The sequence below is a fragment of the Malaclemys terrapin genome, chromosome 8 (genome assembly GCF_027887155.1).
Source record: "Malaclemys terrapin pileata isolate rMalTer1 chromosome 8, rMalTer1.hap1, whole genome shotgun sequence".
NCBI lineage: Eukaryota > Metazoa > Chordata > Testudines > Emydidae > Malaclemys > Malaclemys terrapin.
Window position 1 is genome coordinate 7,149,344 of NC_071512.1, and position 17,666 is coordinate 7,167,009.

Here is a 17,666-nt window from a genome sequence, read left to right on the forward strand (position 1 = left end):
TGAGATAAAAGTACCAGCCCTGTCAATGACCAGGAGAGAGGGGACTGAGAAACAGAGAGATGCAGGCAGTATCGTCAAATGGCTGGGGTAGTTCCTGGTTGCCTGACATGCAGTTCCAGCTTGTCTCTGCCAAACCAAGCTGGAGAGAGAATGGTTTCCCTTGGACTTGGACTGAGCCCCAGAGACAGGCCTCTCTCCTACCTCACTCTGTGCCTCGAACTCCCCTCCCTTCAATCCCACACACGGACATTGCTTCTTAGAAGCAGAATGCTGATATAAAAGTGGGAACAAATCAGTTAATTTGGGGGGGGAATCAGCCAAATTCTGCTGACTAGTCACCAAGCCCCCCGAGAAAGAGGGAATGGGGGTCAGGGCTGATGGGGAAACTTCTGAACATCCCAGGAAAATGCTTGCCTTCAGTGGTGCATGTCACTTGCTTGTGTGGGTTGTGGGAAGAGCCAGGGAACAAAGGTTGTGTAGAAATCCTGGCCTGAGTCCATTGCTGCTTTGTGAATGAAAATGTGTTTGTGCAGGAGGTGCCCCTGGGAGTCCAAGAAATTCCATTGGCTCTCGCAGCGCATTTCCTCTCTCGAAGGGACATCTCTCCCTCTTTCTGATGTGTTGCCCTATAAAAGCATGGCCAGCATTCAATAGCCGTTTCTTTCCATCCCCCGGTAGCCATAAGTGTCAGTGATCTGTGCACTCCTTCATGACTAACTTCCTGTTCAAGGCTAGAGTGTTCGACACCAAACACACACAGAGCAATGCAGGCTCGAGAACAAACAAATGGCTCCCAACTTCCTAAAGTCACTTCCTGTTTTCATACACACCTCCAAAGTCACTTCCTGTTCCAAGGCCCCAGCCAGGAATCCGTCACTGCGACTGAAAGGGCGGTGGACGGGAAGATGCTGCCTATGCATCTGCTCAGAGCAGTTCTGAGTCAGAGTTAATGGTTGAGTGTTCACACCAGAAACAGGAGCGTGAACTGGTGACCAACAGGTGTATCGGGAGATGGTCATGGAGCCTGGAGCCTCTTAGCATAGTTTTCATCTTTTCTTATACCATCTAGGTCCTTCATTCCTCTGCTCTTCTCCTCCTCCTCCTTTCCTTCTTTCCCCTTCTTCTTTCCTCCTCTATCCCTTGCATTCTTCACCTCTTCCTCCCCACTCCCCAGCTAGTTAGATATAACTTTAAATGTAAATATTCCAAAGTTCTAAGTCAGACAGTGAAGCCCCATAGGAGTTACCAAAACTCTGGGAGGAGAGAATTTTGCTGCTTGTGGTGGGAAGTTGTGTCCCCAAAGTTGTCTCCTACAAGTTATTCTGCGGGGCCCTAAGAGAGAGGTGTTGTGAGGGACCCACCTCCCTTCTGAACCGCCTAACTCTGACTGCTGGATTCACTCTTCATTCTTCAGGAAGGACTCTCAAGTCCAGGGTGGTCCACAGGTCACAGTTTGAGAACCTCCAGTCAGATTTCAGTTATCAGGTCATAGGTGGTGGTGTAAAAATTGGCTAAAAAGGCCAATATGTGCAATGATGTGTTCAGCATAGGATAATCCAGTCTATACAGAAAGACGTAGAAGAAATGCAAAAATCCCTACATTCATGCAAAATTATGGCTGCAGAGCAAAAAACACAAGATGTCAGAAAATGCAACACATAAGGTTCCAATAATGTTAACTCGGTCATGTTGCAGACGTATAGTATTTTCTATACCTGTTTATTCTGATTAATTACCTAGCTTAGTATATTATTATTTAGATCACAAAATGAATATTATAAAATGTACAGGATGCATAGTGTGGGCAAATTATTTTTGTTGTCAGCATTTTAATTTTTGCATTTTCATCCTCATTTTAGACATTGCATCGTAGTTTTTTGCATTTAATTATCGTGTTGTTTTCAAATAAAGAATGGGGGGAAGGAAATTGCCCAGGCTTCATGCTGCAATGTCTTTTGAATGGGAAGCACTTCATAACACGCAGCTTTGAAGTTCACACCTGAATGAGGTGAATAGGGTGGAGAAAGAGTGAATTCCAACCTTTTGTGTTACTTGCTGTTGTCTTCCCGGAGACATTTCCCTGCCGTTACAGGGGCCTCAGCCACTGGTGCACCTCTCTCCCTCCTATTCTCTGCCGGTGGCACATAATAGTCTAATCTCCTGTGGGCTGTAATTTTTGGGTCTAATTTCAGTTGCTGGCTTAGTGTGTAGGTGCCGGTGTTGGTGGCCTGTGATGTACAGGAGGTCAGCCAGATGATCTGTTGGTCCCTTCTGGCCTTAAACTCTATGACTTTAAGTTTGAACTAACAGAACAGCAGCACATCTGCTTACTTTGCATTGGCTGTACCTTGGCAATGGGGAAAGGAAGAAGAATTTTAAATGAAAGCTTGGAATTTACAGAATGGAGAAAAAATTACAGCAGGCTCTAAAATGATTGATGCACAATGTTTTCATACCCCTGATTTTCTCCTGATAGTAACGAACCCTCTTCAGGAAAACACTTTAAGCATATTCTCAAGTCCCATTGTCTTCAGCGGGACTTTAAGCACATGCTTTCTGGCTTTCCTTTAGAGGGATGCTTTCTTGAATGAGGGCCAAAGTACTGTTCTGCTCTGAGACGCAGCCGTAAAATGATACGGAGGTGTGTCATGTTCAGATGTGCTCAATTTACAAATAAAAAGATTTTTTCTTCCCAACTGCAAGTCCTGCAAACTAAACCTGGGATCTGGGAATCAAACCGAGCTCTTTCCTTCTCACTCTTTGTCACCCGGAATAAAGGTTTGGCAGGCCGTATTGGGCGCTCAGGGACACCTGCTTGTCCCATTGTCTCCATAGCCCTCCGTGGGCTTGCTCCCTGTATGACTGATTGGAGTTTAGTGTCTGATGCACAAGAGAATCCTGCTCACTCTCTGTTAGCCACGGAGGCTTTGCAGTGCTAACAGGAGTGGAAATCAGCAAAAAGGTAGTACTGTCACAAGAGTCAACAGCAGTACGCGGAATAGGAAGGGGCACAATCACTGTTCAGAGTAGAACAGCACTTTAAGGTTTTGGGGGGGGAAGGAGGGAGGATTTTGCTGTTTGTGTTTTGCTGCCTGTCCCATTGTCGGCCTGAGAGCCATGAAGATCCTGTCTCTCCCCTCACCATCATTCATTCTGACATTCACTTCCTTTATCAGACGGTCAGCAAACTGGTGATCCAGGAAGCCAATGTTTCCGTCATGTACAAGTGCGTTGCCTCCAACAAAGTGGGTAGAGATGAACGGCTCATCTACTTCTATGTGACCAGTGAGTACCACCAGATGCCAGGGAGGTCTGTCTGTCTATCTTGTGTCCCTCCAATAGGCAGTTCCCAAAGCCACTTAGGGCTTTATAGGTCAAAACCTCAAACTCCACCTGGAAACCCTGAGGCAGCCAGTGCAGAGCCCAGAGAACTGGTGCCATGTGCTCAGAATCAGAAATTCATCTCAGCAAGCCAGTTGCATTCTGCACTAGCTTCGGCTTCCATGTTAAATGGAGATGTAATCCCACACAAAGAGTCCTGAAGAAGGCTAATATCCAGCTGGCAAAGGCACAGATCCTGGTAGCAAACTTAGCATTTAAAGTAAAATGTCATTATCTTTTAGGCAGGCATAGATGGGGAGAAACCAGCTTGGTCACTGCTGCAGGTTATCTTTTTTTTAATTCAATACTGAAAAACGGTGCCTATGTCAGCATCTTCTGGGACTCTGTATGTTAGTCACTGATTGTGAATCCTCTTTCCTTACACTATCCTGCCTACTTTGGAGTGGAGAATTCACAACCTTATTCTTTAATAATCGTAAAAGTCAGAGCCTGCAACTCTCAGGTGTGTCTGATGCAACAACACCCTCTAGTGCTCTATAGGGTAACTTCACCCTTCCTGGTTTGCGTTCGGGTCCTGAGACACTTGGCAGGAGCCTTGGGGAATTCTGAGGGTGCAGGGCAGAGATGAATTTGATCTAGTTGAGTTTTTAAAAGCTGGAGACTGACAGTATTGGCTAAAGCTAGGGATCGTGCAGTGAAATGCTGTGTAAACTTCCTTTGCACAGTCCCCATGCTGTTACAGGCCCATGTCCCTGCTATGTAGAAATTGGGAGTTGGACAGGATTTCATGGTGATTTTGTGCCTGAGGGCTGTGTGGGTTATATGCTGTTTGGGGGTTGAGCCTGCCTCCAAAGAGCCCAGCACACTGTTGGTTTCTATCCGAATAATTAATAACAACACTGCGCGCGCACACAGCCAGTATTTGTGTATGCAGATATGTATTTGCATAGGCAAATTGGGTAATTGCATCCCAAGTAATCTTCTGTGTGTGCACTTGCCTAGCTTGTATGCACAAATGCCTGTTTGCATGTGCAAGTGGTCAGGGCCAGCTCTGGCTTTTTGGCCGCCCCAAGCAAAAAACAAAAAAACAAAAACAAAAAACGGGGTGGCCAGAACGGCAAAGCAAAAAAAAAAAACCCGTGTCGCGGCCAGAGCCAGGGTGCAGGGGGACTCCCTGCGCTGCAGATGTGCCCTGGCTAGCGGGGGGAGAGGGAGGAAGCGGGGGGAGAGAGAGAGAAGGGGGGCGGCCAGGGCTTCAGCGGGGCGCTACCACGCGGCCCCTCCCGCCGTGCCCCCTGCCGGGAGGGCTCCACACCACTTCGGTCGGCTGGGAGGGAAGGACGCGGGCTTGCTGCAGGGCGCTCCCGTCCTCCGCGCCACCACCCCCTACAGGGCGGCCGGAGCAGAAAAAAAACAAAAACAAAACAAAAAGCGGCCGTGCCGCCCTAGGATTGGGCAGAATGCCACCTTGAACAATTTGCTGCTCCAAGCACCAGCTTACTCGGCTGGTGCCTGGAGCCGGCCCTGCAAGTGGTGGGGTCCAAACCCATTTTTGCAGAAGCGGTTTAGAACCCTGGGTTTTAATATCGGACCAGGGAAGTAACCACCAAAAGCTTAAATTCAGACCCTGCAACCTTATTTCATTTGTGACCCAATCTTAATTTGAGCCTAGGCCTTCAGTGCACCGCCTCTGACTCCTCTTTGTTTTAGCATTTTCTTAGCAGCATCATGCAGGTTATCACTGTGCTTTGGGGAGGGATTTTTTTATCCGTGTCTATATACAAGATGGACTCAGAGTGCTAAGCACAGGGAGACGATTCCACCCTGTAAGGCAGTGATGCACCATGGAGCCTTAAAATCTCAGTCACGCATCCGTTTCCTTCCCTTGCCTTCCTGGCAGCCATTCCGGATGGATTTGAGATTGAATCCCAGCCCTCGGAGGAGCCCATTGAGGGACAGGACCTGAGGATGAGCTGCAATGCGGATAACTACACCTATGAGAACCTGCAGTGGTACCGTCTGAACCTCTCGAAGCTGCACGATGAGGAAGGCAACCCCCTCGTCCTGGACTGCAAGAACGTCCACCACTATGCGACCAAGATGCAAGGGGAGCTGCGCTTCGAACCCGACTCCAACGACGCTGCCCTGCTGCTCACTATCCCAAACATCTCCCTGGGGGAGGAGGGAGACTATGTGTGTGAGGTGCAGAACCGAAAGACCAGAGAGAAACACTGCCAGAAAAAATACATCTCTGTACAGGGTGAGGAGCGTGGGAGCAGGCAGAGTGACTCTGTGATGGTGGGCGCGATGCAGGGCAAGGAGCACACAAGGAAGCACAGGGAAAGGGTGCACAGGGCCTGAGCAGCAAGGGGTGCTGGCTATGAGAGAGTTCTCAACACTGCCTGTCTCAGCCTCCCCCAGAAGGGGCTAGATACTCAAAATTTACAGTATATTAGGACCCCCTAGAATTCTTTCCCCAGTACTGTATGGGCCGAGATGGTCTTCAAAGCAAACAATCTCCTGCTTGTCTTTAATCTCCTCTTTGTCTGGATGCTGCTGCTCCTTTAGCCCTCGAGGTCCCCAGACTGAAGCAGAACCTGACAGACATATGGGTGAACGTCAGCGACTCGATAGAGATGCGTTGTAAGGTGGATGGCGCTCACATTCCTGACATCAGCTGGTATAAAGACGAGAAGCTGGTGGAAGAGGTTTCAGGTACGGTTGGTTCAAGAGGGTGGAGTTGAGGTCAGGGAATCTTCTTCCAAAGGACAGTCAGGCAAACTAGATTTGAATCCTGGCCCTGCCATGCCCTGGTTTAAAGGCGGCTACTAGATCGTTGGGCTGGAATATGTTTTTTAACCAGGTTCTGCCACAATTTGACTGTGTCCTCATTGGCCAGCCAGACCGCATTAGGACCTGGCTCTGGTGCAGCTGCATTTATGCCATGCTTACACACAGCTGGTAAGCTTTATTCAGAGACTTGTGCAGACAGGAGTTGCTGAACTATTACAAGGTGTAGCCAAGTTAGACTCTGTCCGTGTTCCATCTGAAACTGCAGGCTGCATGGGTAACTAGATACTAGGGCAGTTAAATACTGGTGCTGCTAGGCGCCTCTGGCTTATTTTCCCTGAACAGCTTGGAGGTTTTGGTTTGAGAAGACCAGTTTAGTCATGTAATGAAGCCATGTTGCAGGTTACCGAGGAGGCTAGTCTGTGGCATGGTTTAGCTGCACAGCTCTATGGCAAAAAAAAAAATTCCTTGTTCACACCACTCTAGGGAAACTCGCAGGAGCCCTGCTAGCAACAGTAACGTTTGCCGGCCTGTGTTCGGCCAGGGTGCAGAAGGACCCAAGGGAGAGGGCACGCTCCAAATGGGATGGCTTCATAGATGGTGCTGTGCACATGGTGAGGGCTCTATGAAACTGGAGCCAGTAATGGGAGCGTTCCCCGCTTTCCCTGCAATGGTTCCTTGTGCTCTGAGTCCTGCGTGTTCCCGTGGGTGCTTAGAACCACTTCCTTAGACAGGCCCTGAGGGGCTTTTTATAGCCTAGTTGGAGGCCACGTGTGGACGAGGAAAAGAGGCCATGTTCTGTGACGTGTTAGATAACATCTTTTAACTAATGGGCTGTTAGACCAGATCCTGCACCTACTGCCGACTGGGCCGGCCATGTTTAAAACCTTGCTAGCTAGTTGAGGGCATGTGCAGTGGGGAGCCTAGGCTAATCACCCTGACTGTTAAAAGGCTGCATTTTACTTCAAGTCTGAATTTGTCTGGCATGAGAATCCCCTCCCTCCGGAGACTGCACCAGCTCACACTGATACCATTAGCCTCTGTACCTTTCAGGGATTGACCTGGCGGATTCGAACCAGAGGCTGAGCATCCAGAGGGTGAGAGAAGAGGACGCTGGGCTCTACCTGTGCAGTGTCTGCAACGCCAAGGGCTGCGTGAACTCCTCAGCCAGCGTCTCTGTGGAAGGTACCGCCAGCATCCCAAGCCCAGGGAACAATCCCCTCAGACTCTGGGAGTGCAGACAAAGCAGGAGGAGCAAGGCCCCTCTCTGCTTCTGTGTGCTCTGAGACAGCCGATGCGGAGATGTGAGTGAAGGCCCCTCCATCTTGCTGGAGTGAAGGTGCCAGTCCGAGGAGTCCAAGGGCAGCTCTAGGCCAAGCTTGGGTACCCGCAGGGCAGCGCAGCCCTCCTCCCAGAGAGGGAACAGGGCTCTCACAACAGCGTCTGCTACTCTCCTGTGCTCAGCCCTGTGCGAGAGGGAAGGCACAGACGCACCTTCTCCAACACCTGCCTCACAGTACACTCTGGGGTGCATGATGAGGATGGGGCAGGCTGGAACAGGAGGTGGAGAATGAGCATCTCTCTGACTCGGCAATTTCCCTTCCTGTTCTGCAGGCTCCGATGACCGGACCAACGTGGAGATCGTGATCCTCATTGGGACCGGGGTCATCGCTGTCTTCTTCTGGATCCTCCTCATCCTCATCTTCTGCAACATCAAAAGGGTACATTGTCTGCTTTTGCCCCCGCAGTGTGGCACCAGGGAGGGAGGGTGGAGAGCAGAGAGGAGATGGAGATGTGAGTTCACATGGCTCTTGCTTCTCCGGGTGGGAGGCGTAGCTGCAAAGGTGATCCGCAAAACCACTGCAGCATGTCCCTAGTTCTAGCATTGCTGGCAGGACGATCACTGAATGGTGCTCTGGACTGGCTCCCTTCCAAGTACAGGGCTCACAGCAGCCACAAAGAAGGAGGCAGAATGGTGTTTGGCATTGGAGAAGAGGACCCAGAACAAAGGGGGTGAGGGAAAATGGCGGGGATCCCCAAAGCCCCTGTTCAGAATGATTAAACCTACTCTGTGGTGCCAGAAAACAAGGGAGTCAGGTCACAGCACAAGGGGGTAGGACAGAACCGGAGCCGTGTAAGCGTCTCCCCACTGGAACTAGTGCGGAACTGCCTAGTCACACCCCCTCTTTGCTGATTCCTGCAGCCTGCCCACGCTGACATCAAAACCGGTTACCTGTCCATCATCATGGACCCCGGAGAGGTTCCCTTGGAGGAGCAGTGTGAATACCTGCCCTATGACTCCAGCAAGTGGGAATTCCCACGGGAGCGACTCCGGCTAGGTGAGAGCTCTTTGCTGGCCACAGGACAGACAGGGCCTTGCTATGCGAGCCTCTTGGCTGCGTCTGATGGTTGGGTTCCAGCTTTCTCGCTCTTTCCTTCTCTGTGTCCACTACCTCCTTGGCTTCAGGACCACTGCCTTCTACCTTTAAATGTTTCCTGGCTCAGCTATGCTTGGCAGATTTCTTTGTCTCTCCTTGGCCACCATCCTGGGACCTACTGTGGATTTCTGGATTGTATTCCCTTGCTTTCTGTGGCCCCTGTTTTACTGGGATTCAGGAGTCACTCTTTTGTTGTGGCCAGGTCCCCAAATCCAGGCCCTTATAGAACCCTGCTCTCTCTCTATGAACAATATGTGCTATCCTTTCTCTGGAAGCTCCTGTATCTCAGTGTGAAAGCTTTCAGAGCTATGTAGCTCTCCCTGTGAGGCCCTGCTCCTGTCCACACTGGGTGATGAGTTAGGAGGAGGAGTAGGAGCTTGGACAACTCATATGAAATCATTCCCCAGTGATGGCTCTGATAATACTTTGGAAGGCCACCACCAATGCTGCTGAGTCTCCCAGTGCTCCGTCTTTCAGCTAGGGTCAGAAGTTGGTCCAATAAAAGATATTAGCTCACCCACCTTGTCCCTCTAGTATCCTGGGACCCACGTGGCTACAACAACACTGCATAGGGTCAGGAATGTCATTTTGCCATTACAGTCAGGATGCCTGGGTTCTAACCCCACTCTGTGACCTTTGGCTAGTCACTTGGGGCCAGATTTGCAACCCCAACTCACCCTGTGTATTATCTTACTGGACTAGTAGCCCCATTGATTTCAGAGTGGCTACTTGTGGAGTAAGGTGCTATTGTGCAGGAGCACGGGCATGAGAACCTGGCCCTTAATCTCTTTGTGCCTCCTTCTGTAAAATAGGTATAATAATACTAATGTACCAGGCAGGGGTGTGATTAAGAGCTAATTAGTATTTGGGACCCAGGGAGGGAGTTTACTATCGCAGAGCTGTGTTACTATACGTGTCCTGTCTGATGTGGTGGTTGCTTTATGAAAGACTTCCTGGTCTGGAATTGATCACACTCCTTCACTCCATTCATCACCTTGATCCAGGGAAACCACAGAGCTCATAACTCTGCCACCCCATTGCTAGGGTCCATCTCCCACTCAGGAGTACCCCTCTGTTGGACATGGCTTGCAACTCAGAAGGGCTAACAGAAGAGCAGCCAATGCACTTCAAGCCTGGGACTTCTGGCTTGTCCGGGGCATGCATCTCCTTTCAGCTGTCCTGAGGGAACATGCAGCTGCATGGGCAGAGCTATGCCAGCCTGAGGGCACATCAGTGCTCCGGTTTAAAAACCAGCCCCAGGAATGCGTCCACCACCCTGAGCCATGTGCACACACAAACACACACACACAACACCACTCCACTCCTTATGTAGCCTACAAAGGGTTACACGGAGCGCTGTGAATGAGAACGCCAAGGACCGGAATAATGACATCAGCCCTGGCCATTCTGCTCCAAGGTGTCACGCACACCTTTCCCACGCACTCCGCTCCAGGGCAACAAATGGCACCTCACCTCCGCAAGCTGTTTCCTTCCTCTACTTTGTCAATGCTGGGTCTGTCTCAGTTCCCCCCGTTGTCCTTTCTCTCACTATAACCGTCTGAGCAGGCAGCCACCTGGGAAGGGCGCACACTGCACTTCTTCCTCTTCCTTTGTCACTCATTTTCTCCTTCTCGCCGTTTCCTGTTTTGTTTTTGTCCCATTCCCCAGGCCCCACACCAGTTCTCCATGACGCTCCCTTTTACCCTGTGTTTCCCTCCTTGGCAGGTAAAGTCCTGGGCCATGGCGCTTTCGGGAAGGTGGTGGAAGCCTCTGCCTTTGGGATTAATAAGAGTAACAGCTGTGAAACTGTGGCAGTTAAAATGCTGAAAGGTACGAAGATGGGGAGGCAGGATGAATGGCTTTTGTGGACAGCAGGGGATGAGTCATCTGCCTGGGAACGTCCATCTGGTTAATATCTGTCTTTCACAGAAACATCTTGAGTGATTTAAACTAATCCCTTGTCATCGCTAGAGTGCATACCTGTGCTCATGGCGTTAAAGAGTCCAAGGGCCCGATCCAGCCCTTGGTGAGGTGAATGGGGGTTGGATTATGCCCTAAAGGAACAACCTTCCTTTTTAACGTTTAGCTCCATGGCCTTTGACCCTGTTGACCTCTGATAAGCGATGTCCTGTCCCCATGCAGGTCCATTGGAAGGAGCCTGGCAGAGCAGACAGGGGAAGGAAGGACAAAGAGCCATGTTTTCAAAGGTATTTAGGTGCCTAACAGGATTTTCAAAAGTGCCCAGGAAGGTCAGGCACCTCACTCCCATTGGAATCAGCTCTGGTTCTGCCGCACCTGACCTGCTTAAACACTTTTGAAAATCCCACCAGGCACCCATCTGCATCTTTAGGCACCTACATACTTTTGAAAACCTGACCCTAATTGTATAGAACTGTTTAAGGTCCCAAATTGGTAACATAGTCTCTAGATCATTGCACGTCTGACACAAAGTACAATAACATTGGGAATCAAAATATTTAAAAATCGGTTCTTTCATATAGCTGCCAAGACTCAAGTTCAGGGTTCTGCTGGAGTTAACGCCAATATTAGACACCTAAGAAGCTGTGCATAGAGCAGGAAAACACTCCTTTCCTGCTTCATTTCAAGAGCTTGGGTGATATCAGTGACTCTTAAAGGAGAGATACAGAATCCTGAACCCCACTCTTGGCTGGTCAGTATAGGAGGAGCTGCTTTTCAAATCATTTGCTTTTCAAATGTGATTGTAATTCATGTTTAAGGGCCACATTCAGATCACAACTCAGTTGAAGTCAGAAGTGTTGAACCTGCCTTAGGGCCAGTTTCAGAGCTGGAGTAAGATTGCATGCTACAGATTTAAGATCTTAAACTTATGTGGCCACGTTTTCAAGCAGGCCCCTAAAATGGCACCCTCCTATTCTGCATGTTGCCCATTTGGGTAAAAAAAATCACTTTTGTTTGCACATATTGGTTACCAGGCATATATGCAACTTCCTGACATGTAAGCAAAAGAGGAAAGCACATAGAGAGGACTATTTGCATGTGGAAACCAAGTAACTAGAGCTGTCAAGTGATTAAAAAAATTAATCACGATTAATCATGATTAATCACATGATTAACCGTGCTGTTAAACAATAATAGAATACCATTTATTTAAATATTTTTGGATGTTTTCTACATTTTCAGATATACTGATTTCAATTACAACACTGAATACAAAGTGTACAGTGCTCACTTTATATTTATTTTTTATTACAAATATTTGCATTGTCAAAAACAAAAGAAATATTATTATTCAATTCACCTAATACAAGTACTGTAGTGCAATCTCTTTGTCATTAAAGTTGAACTTACAAATGTAGAATTATGTACAAAAAATTACTGCATTCAAAAATAAAACAGTGTAAACCTTTAAAGCCTACAACTCTACTCAGTCCTACTTCAGCCAATCGCTCAGACAAACAAATTTGGTTACAATTTGCAGGAGATAATACTGCCCACTTCTTGTTTATAATGTCACCTGAAAGCAAGAACAGGCATTCACATGGCACTGTTGTAGCCGGCGTTGCAAGATATTTACATGCCAGATGCGCTAAAGATTCATATGTTCCTTCATGCCTCAACCACCATTCCAGGGGACATGCGTCCATGCTGATGACGGGTTCTGCTCGATAACAATCCAAAACAGTGCGGACCGACACATGTTCATTTTCATCATCTGAGTCAGCTGCCACTAGCAGAAGGTTGATTTTCTTTTTTGGTGGTTCGGTTCTGTAGTTTCCACATCGGGGTGTTGCTCTTTTAAGACTTCTGAACACATGCTCCACACCTTGTCCCTCTCAGATTTTGGATGGCACTTCAGGTTCTCAAACTTTGGGTCAAGTGCTGTAGCTATTTTTAGAAATCTCACATTGGTACCTTCTTTGCATTTTGTCAAATCTGCTTTGAAAGTGTTCTTAAAACGAACATGTGCTGGGTCATCATCCGAGACTGCAGTAACAGGAAATATATGGCAGAATGCAGGTAAAACAGAACAGGAGACATACAATTCTCCCCCAAGTAGTTCAGTCACAAATTTAATTAATGCATTATTTTTTTAACGAGCATCATCAGCATGGAAGCATGTCCTCTGGAATGGTGGCCGAAGCATGAAGGGGCATCCAAATGTTTAGCATATCTGGCATGTAAATACCTTGCAACACCAGCTACAAAAGTGCCATGCGAACGTCTGTTCTTAATTTCAGGTGACATTGTAAATAAGAAGCAGGCAGCAGTAACTCCCGTAAATGTAAACAAACTTGTTTGTCTTAGTGATTGGCTGAACAAGAAGTAGGACTGAGTGGACTTGTAGGCTCTAAAGTTTTACATTGTTTTGTTTTTGAGTGCAATTATGTAACAAAAGAATCTACATTTGTAAATTACACTTTCACGTAAAGAAGTTGCACTGCAGTACTTGTATGAGGTGAATTGAAAAATACTATTTCTTTTATCATTTTTATAGTGCAAATATTTGTAATAAAAAATAATATAAAGTGAGTACTGAGCACTTCGTATTCTGTGTTGTAATTGAAATCAATATATTTGAAAATGTAGAAAAACATCCAAAAATATGAAATAAATTTCAATTGGTATTCTATTTAACAGTGCAATTAATTGTGATTAATTTTTTTAATTGAGATTAATTTTTGAGTTAATTGCATGAGTTAACTGCGATTAATCGACAGCCCTACAAGTAACTGTTCATCTCAGTGCTCATTTGTGCATATGGATGCACATGTAAAATCTGTGGGAACAATTTCAGAAGCCTGTTTGAAAACGTGGCTGTTTGTGACTACCTTTTTCCACAAGTTTTGCAGATCCCCTTTAGGTGCTGTTGTTTTCTGACTTTGAGGCCGGGCAGATTTTGTTTAAGAAGGAGCTCCTTCCACACAAGTTAGGGAATCTCCACAGTGAAGCAGCCAAAAATTGCAAATCCCGGAGGTGGTGAGATTAGGATGGAGGAACGTAGCAGAGAAAATACTCATGATAAAGGAGGATACAAATTGAGAGTGAAATTGAGTCATGGAGCAATAACAAAGTATCTCGCTGCCTAAATTACTACCAAGACACAATGCCTGATGCTGTTTGTGTTCTCTGGGGAAAATGCCATGTAGAATGAGCTGTTCAAAGAGTACCTTTGGGTGTTTAGAATAGTAAATGGACTAGAAAATGAACTTCTGGGTTAAAATCGAGCTGGGGACTCTGAACCTGTATGTTCCTATCTTCAGTCAGGATCAGAAAACCCCAAATTCCTTTTGTTTCCCAGAAATGGGTTTGTGGCTCATCACATCAGCTCAAGAAGTCAAAAGGCCAAGTTACAAGTGTGTGTGTGTCTATGTCTGGGTCCATCTGCCTTTGTGTCTATAACCCTTGTGTGGTCATTTATCCCTGGATATAAACCACTTCCAACTACCTCTGGCCTAAGTGTGTCAGACCCAACCTGTGTTCGCTTTTACTTCAGTGCTCTACATTAATAGTCCAACCCTCCTCGCCTTCAAACAGTGATTCTGCAGGGCTGAGGTTATCACTTTATAAGCTAATATTCAAAAGTCCTAAAGCCATATCTATACTAGTGCCGTAACCATGTTGACAAGACCTGTTTTAACTCAGTTATGGATCATGCTGCCATGGTTTGGAGGCTATTGGGGATAAAGCCTCAGTAAAAAGAAGGGAGGAGGAAGGGGCTGTAATTAAGGGGGAACCATAATTCGGTTTATTTGTTTCCAGAGGGAGCTACTGCAAGTGAGCACAAGGCACTGATGTCGGAGCTGAAGATCCTCATTCACATTGGAAATCACCTCAATGTCGTTAACTTGCTGGGTGCCTGCACCAAGCCCAATGGTAAATATCCAAGACCACCAAGGCAGGTGGCCGTGAAGTGAAAAGCTCTTTCACCTCCATGCTGGGCATCATTCCCTCTGCCTCACTCTGCCATTTCCTCTGTTGTGTGTGTGACTGTGTAGGTGTGTGTTAGCGTAAGGATGCAACTGTTTGTATTTATGTGTGTGTGTGTGTGTGTGTGTGTGTGTGTGTATGTACTGAACACAATGGGATTGCATGTTGTGTACATCAAGACAGATTTTAGCCCCATGTCCTTAACTCTGCTCCAGGAACTCCTTTGTTTCTTTTCTTCCAGGCCCACTCATGGTTATTGTTGAGTTCTGTAAATATGGAAACCTCTCCAACTACCTGCGGACCAAACGGGAAGGATTCAGTCCTTACAGGGTATGTCGCCTCCTTCATCTTGTGTCATCTTTAAGGGCCTTTCCCATGATTAGTGAACGAAGACGAATATCTCTGGCTTGGAATGAGTTTAACCCTGACAATAAGATACAAAGACATCATGTGCCTAGAAATGTGTCAGTTCCATGTAACAGTGTGTTTGATGTGTGAATGCAGAGTAAATTTCTTTCTGTCCAATGGGAGATTGGTGCTTCTAGGCCAGGTTTGGGCTCCATTGGTGGACCAGAGTTCAGAAGCCTAGGATACAATAAATGTGTCAACTGAATTACTGCTGCAGTAGTTAGACGATGTGTCCCATGATTACCTTTTGGGTGTGGCCTGCTTCCCAGGAGAAATCACCCAGACTGCGCATCCAGGTCCGGTCCTTAGTAGAAGCAGTGAGAGCAGACAGAAGGAGTCGCTCTGGTACCAGCGACAGCGCAATCTTCAACAGGCTTCTGATGAACAAGAGCCAGACAGCACAGCGTATACAGGAAGGTAATGATCATGCTGCCATGGTTTTCACCAGCAGCTCCTCACTTCATCCCGTTAAACTAGTGCCAAACTTAATTAACATTGAATAATTAGGGCATCTGACAATGTACAGTAGGGAACTCTGACTCACCGGGACAAATAGGCTATTCGTCAAATTGTCTTGCATTAGTTGGAATCATGTGATATTACGTGATCTTCGGTTATATAAGCCAGTATGATGAAGATTAATATTGTCTATGGAGAACACTAGCAGTTTATAACAGATCTTAGCTCTTACAAAGAGCTTTTAGTCTGGAGTCTCAAAAAGCTTCACAGAAGCAGGTAAGTATCACCCCATTTTACAGATGGGGGAACTGAGACACAGACTGGTTAAATGCCTTGCCTTAGGGCACAGCGCAAGTTTTTGGCGGAGGTGGGGGTAGAACCCTGGTCTCCTGACTAGATGTTTTATTCAGTTTTCCAGATGGGTTGATTAAGTCACATGGAAGGCTAGTCGGGCTACACAGTGAGTTTCTCTTCCCGTTTGATGTAGGACATGCATCTTCCTCTTTATGTGAGGACAGATAAAGGGAGATCCCTGAGGGGGGAAAGAGGGAACCTCTTCCCCTCTGATGCTGAGGCAGACTATTAATTAATCTAATCACTTCGCTGTTGCCTTGTGGTTCCCCCCATCCATCTCTTGTCTTTTGTAATAAACTTAGACTGTAAATTCTCTGGGTCCAGGACCAGCTTCTCACTCTGTACGTGTGTAGTATCTAGGGTAATGGGCCCTGATACCTTAGGGCCTTTAGTCTCTACCACAATATAAATAATAAATATTAATAGTGGTGAATATGGTTCATCTGGAAGCATCCTCTACTTGCCTGGTTCTGCAATTGGCACAGATTCCGTAGGTCTGGGATTTCTCTGTGACTGTCCTAATTGAAGAGCATTAGCTGCAGGAATTTTCTTCCTCAAACTTGCACAGGTGCCTTGATTGAATATTTTATCACCTGCAATGGTCACAGGGAAACTCTACGGTGGATCTGGTACTTTTAGGAAACAGGCTTCATTAAACATCCCTGTAGTTTGCCTCAATGCTGACCTGGTCCAGCAGTTGTGGAGGTAGGCTGCGGGCGGGGGAGGGTAAATTCCACTAGCTAGGTGAGATAACAATTTTTCTTTCCTCTCTGGACAGTGGATGATTTGTGGCAAAGTCCATTGACTATGGAAGACCTAATCTGCTATAGCTTCCAGGTGGCACGTGGAATGGAGTTCCTGGCATCTAGAAAGGTGAGCTTGCCTTACTATTTTACATCTGTCTGTCTATGAATAACCTTACATGGTGCCCACCATCATAGTTACTGAGTGCCTCATATGTAGGTGTGTTTATTATGTATATGTACACATATACTTAATCTCTGTGTCTGAGTTCCCCATCTGTAAAAAGGCAATGAGGTGGGTGGGGGGGATATCAATTTATCCACCGAACACCCCTGGAAGATAGGAACCTATTCTTAGTTCCCTTGTTACAGATAGGCAACTGAAACACAGAGAGATTGAGCCACTAGGTCTCAAAATGTCTGAGGCAGAGGTGCAAATAGAACTCAGATCGCCTGAGTCCCAGTGCAGGCCCTTAGCCACAACACCAAGTTTCCTTCTAATTTTTAACTTCAGCCTCTTTCAAAAGAATAAAAAAAAGGTACCGGCTCCCATAAGGAAGCAAAATGTGACTCGTTTTATTCTGTTTCTGTTTCCAGCACCCAACACTCTGTGAGACAGTTATTTGTGTGGTTGTTATTTATTCTTTGTGAGCTAATGGGATTTGACCCCAGGTCTCCAGAGGTGGAAGGCTAGTGCACCTAAGTGCTGGGTTCCTATTTTAATTGCTACAAGGGAACTGAAAGAGAGGCACTTCAGTTTCCTTCTCTACCCCTTCTGATCCCCCACTAGTCCCACTCTTTGTGATTTTGCCATTGTTTTTCCCCTTAGTGTATCCACAGAGATCTGGCAGCTCGGAACATCTTGCTGTCAGAGAACAATGTGGTGAAGATCTGTGACTTTGGACTGGCCCGAGACATCTACAAAGATCCTGACTATGTCAGGAAGGGCAGTGTGAGTATAGAATCTCAGCTAACTCACATCTGGATTAAGACTGGGACTGGAAGTATAAAAACAATCCTGTGGCTGGCGTATGCAGGGAAAGACCAAGGAAACAGGAATGAGCGAGTGGTCTAACACCATCTGTGACAGGAGAACATTCAGACTGTAACCCCTCGCTGGATTTAGTCAGCAATGTGATATTTACTTATCTGGAGTGTGCATATACTGCTATAATCACTAATGAGCTCTAAACAGAGCATGGCAGATTTGTGTACATCTCTC

At 46.9% G+C, this 17,666-nt stretch overlaps 1 protein-coding gene across 5 annotated transcripts in view; it reads left to right on the forward strand.

The window, feature by feature from the left end:
• FLT4 (fms related receptor tyrosine kinase 4) overlaps window positions 1–17,666 on the forward strand; it is a 97,121-nt gene that overhangs the window by 68,987 nt on the left and 10,468 nt on the right. For 3 of the 5 annotated variants that reach the window (XM_054038244.1, XM_054038245.1, XM_054038248.1), the window contains 12 exons: window positions 3,177–3,285; window positions 5,243–5,602; window positions 5,911–6,057; window positions 7,186–7,317; window positions 7,747–7,853; window positions 8,336–8,471; window positions 10,296–10,400; window positions 14,313–14,426; window positions 14,722–14,810; window positions 15,158–15,305; window positions 16,480–16,574; window positions 17,274–17,396. In XM_054038244.1, the coding sequence (XP_053894219.1) occupies window positions 3,177–3,285; window positions 5,243–5,602; window positions 5,911–6,057; window positions 7,186–7,317; window positions 7,747–7,853; window positions 8,336–8,471; window positions 10,296–10,400; window positions 14,313–14,426; window positions 14,722–14,810; window positions 15,158–15,305; window positions 16,480–16,574; window positions 17,274–17,396 (1,665 nt within the window). The remainder of the gene's footprint in view (window positions 1–3,176; window positions 3,286–5,242; window positions 5,603–5,910; window positions 6,058–7,185; window positions 7,318–7,746; window positions 7,854–8,335; window positions 8,472–10,295; window positions 10,401–14,312; window positions 14,427–14,721; window positions 14,811–15,157; window positions 15,306–16,479; window positions 16,575–17,273; window positions 17,397–17,666) is intronic. The other 2 variants (XM_054038246.1, XM_054038247.1) reach the window with 2 other exon arrangements.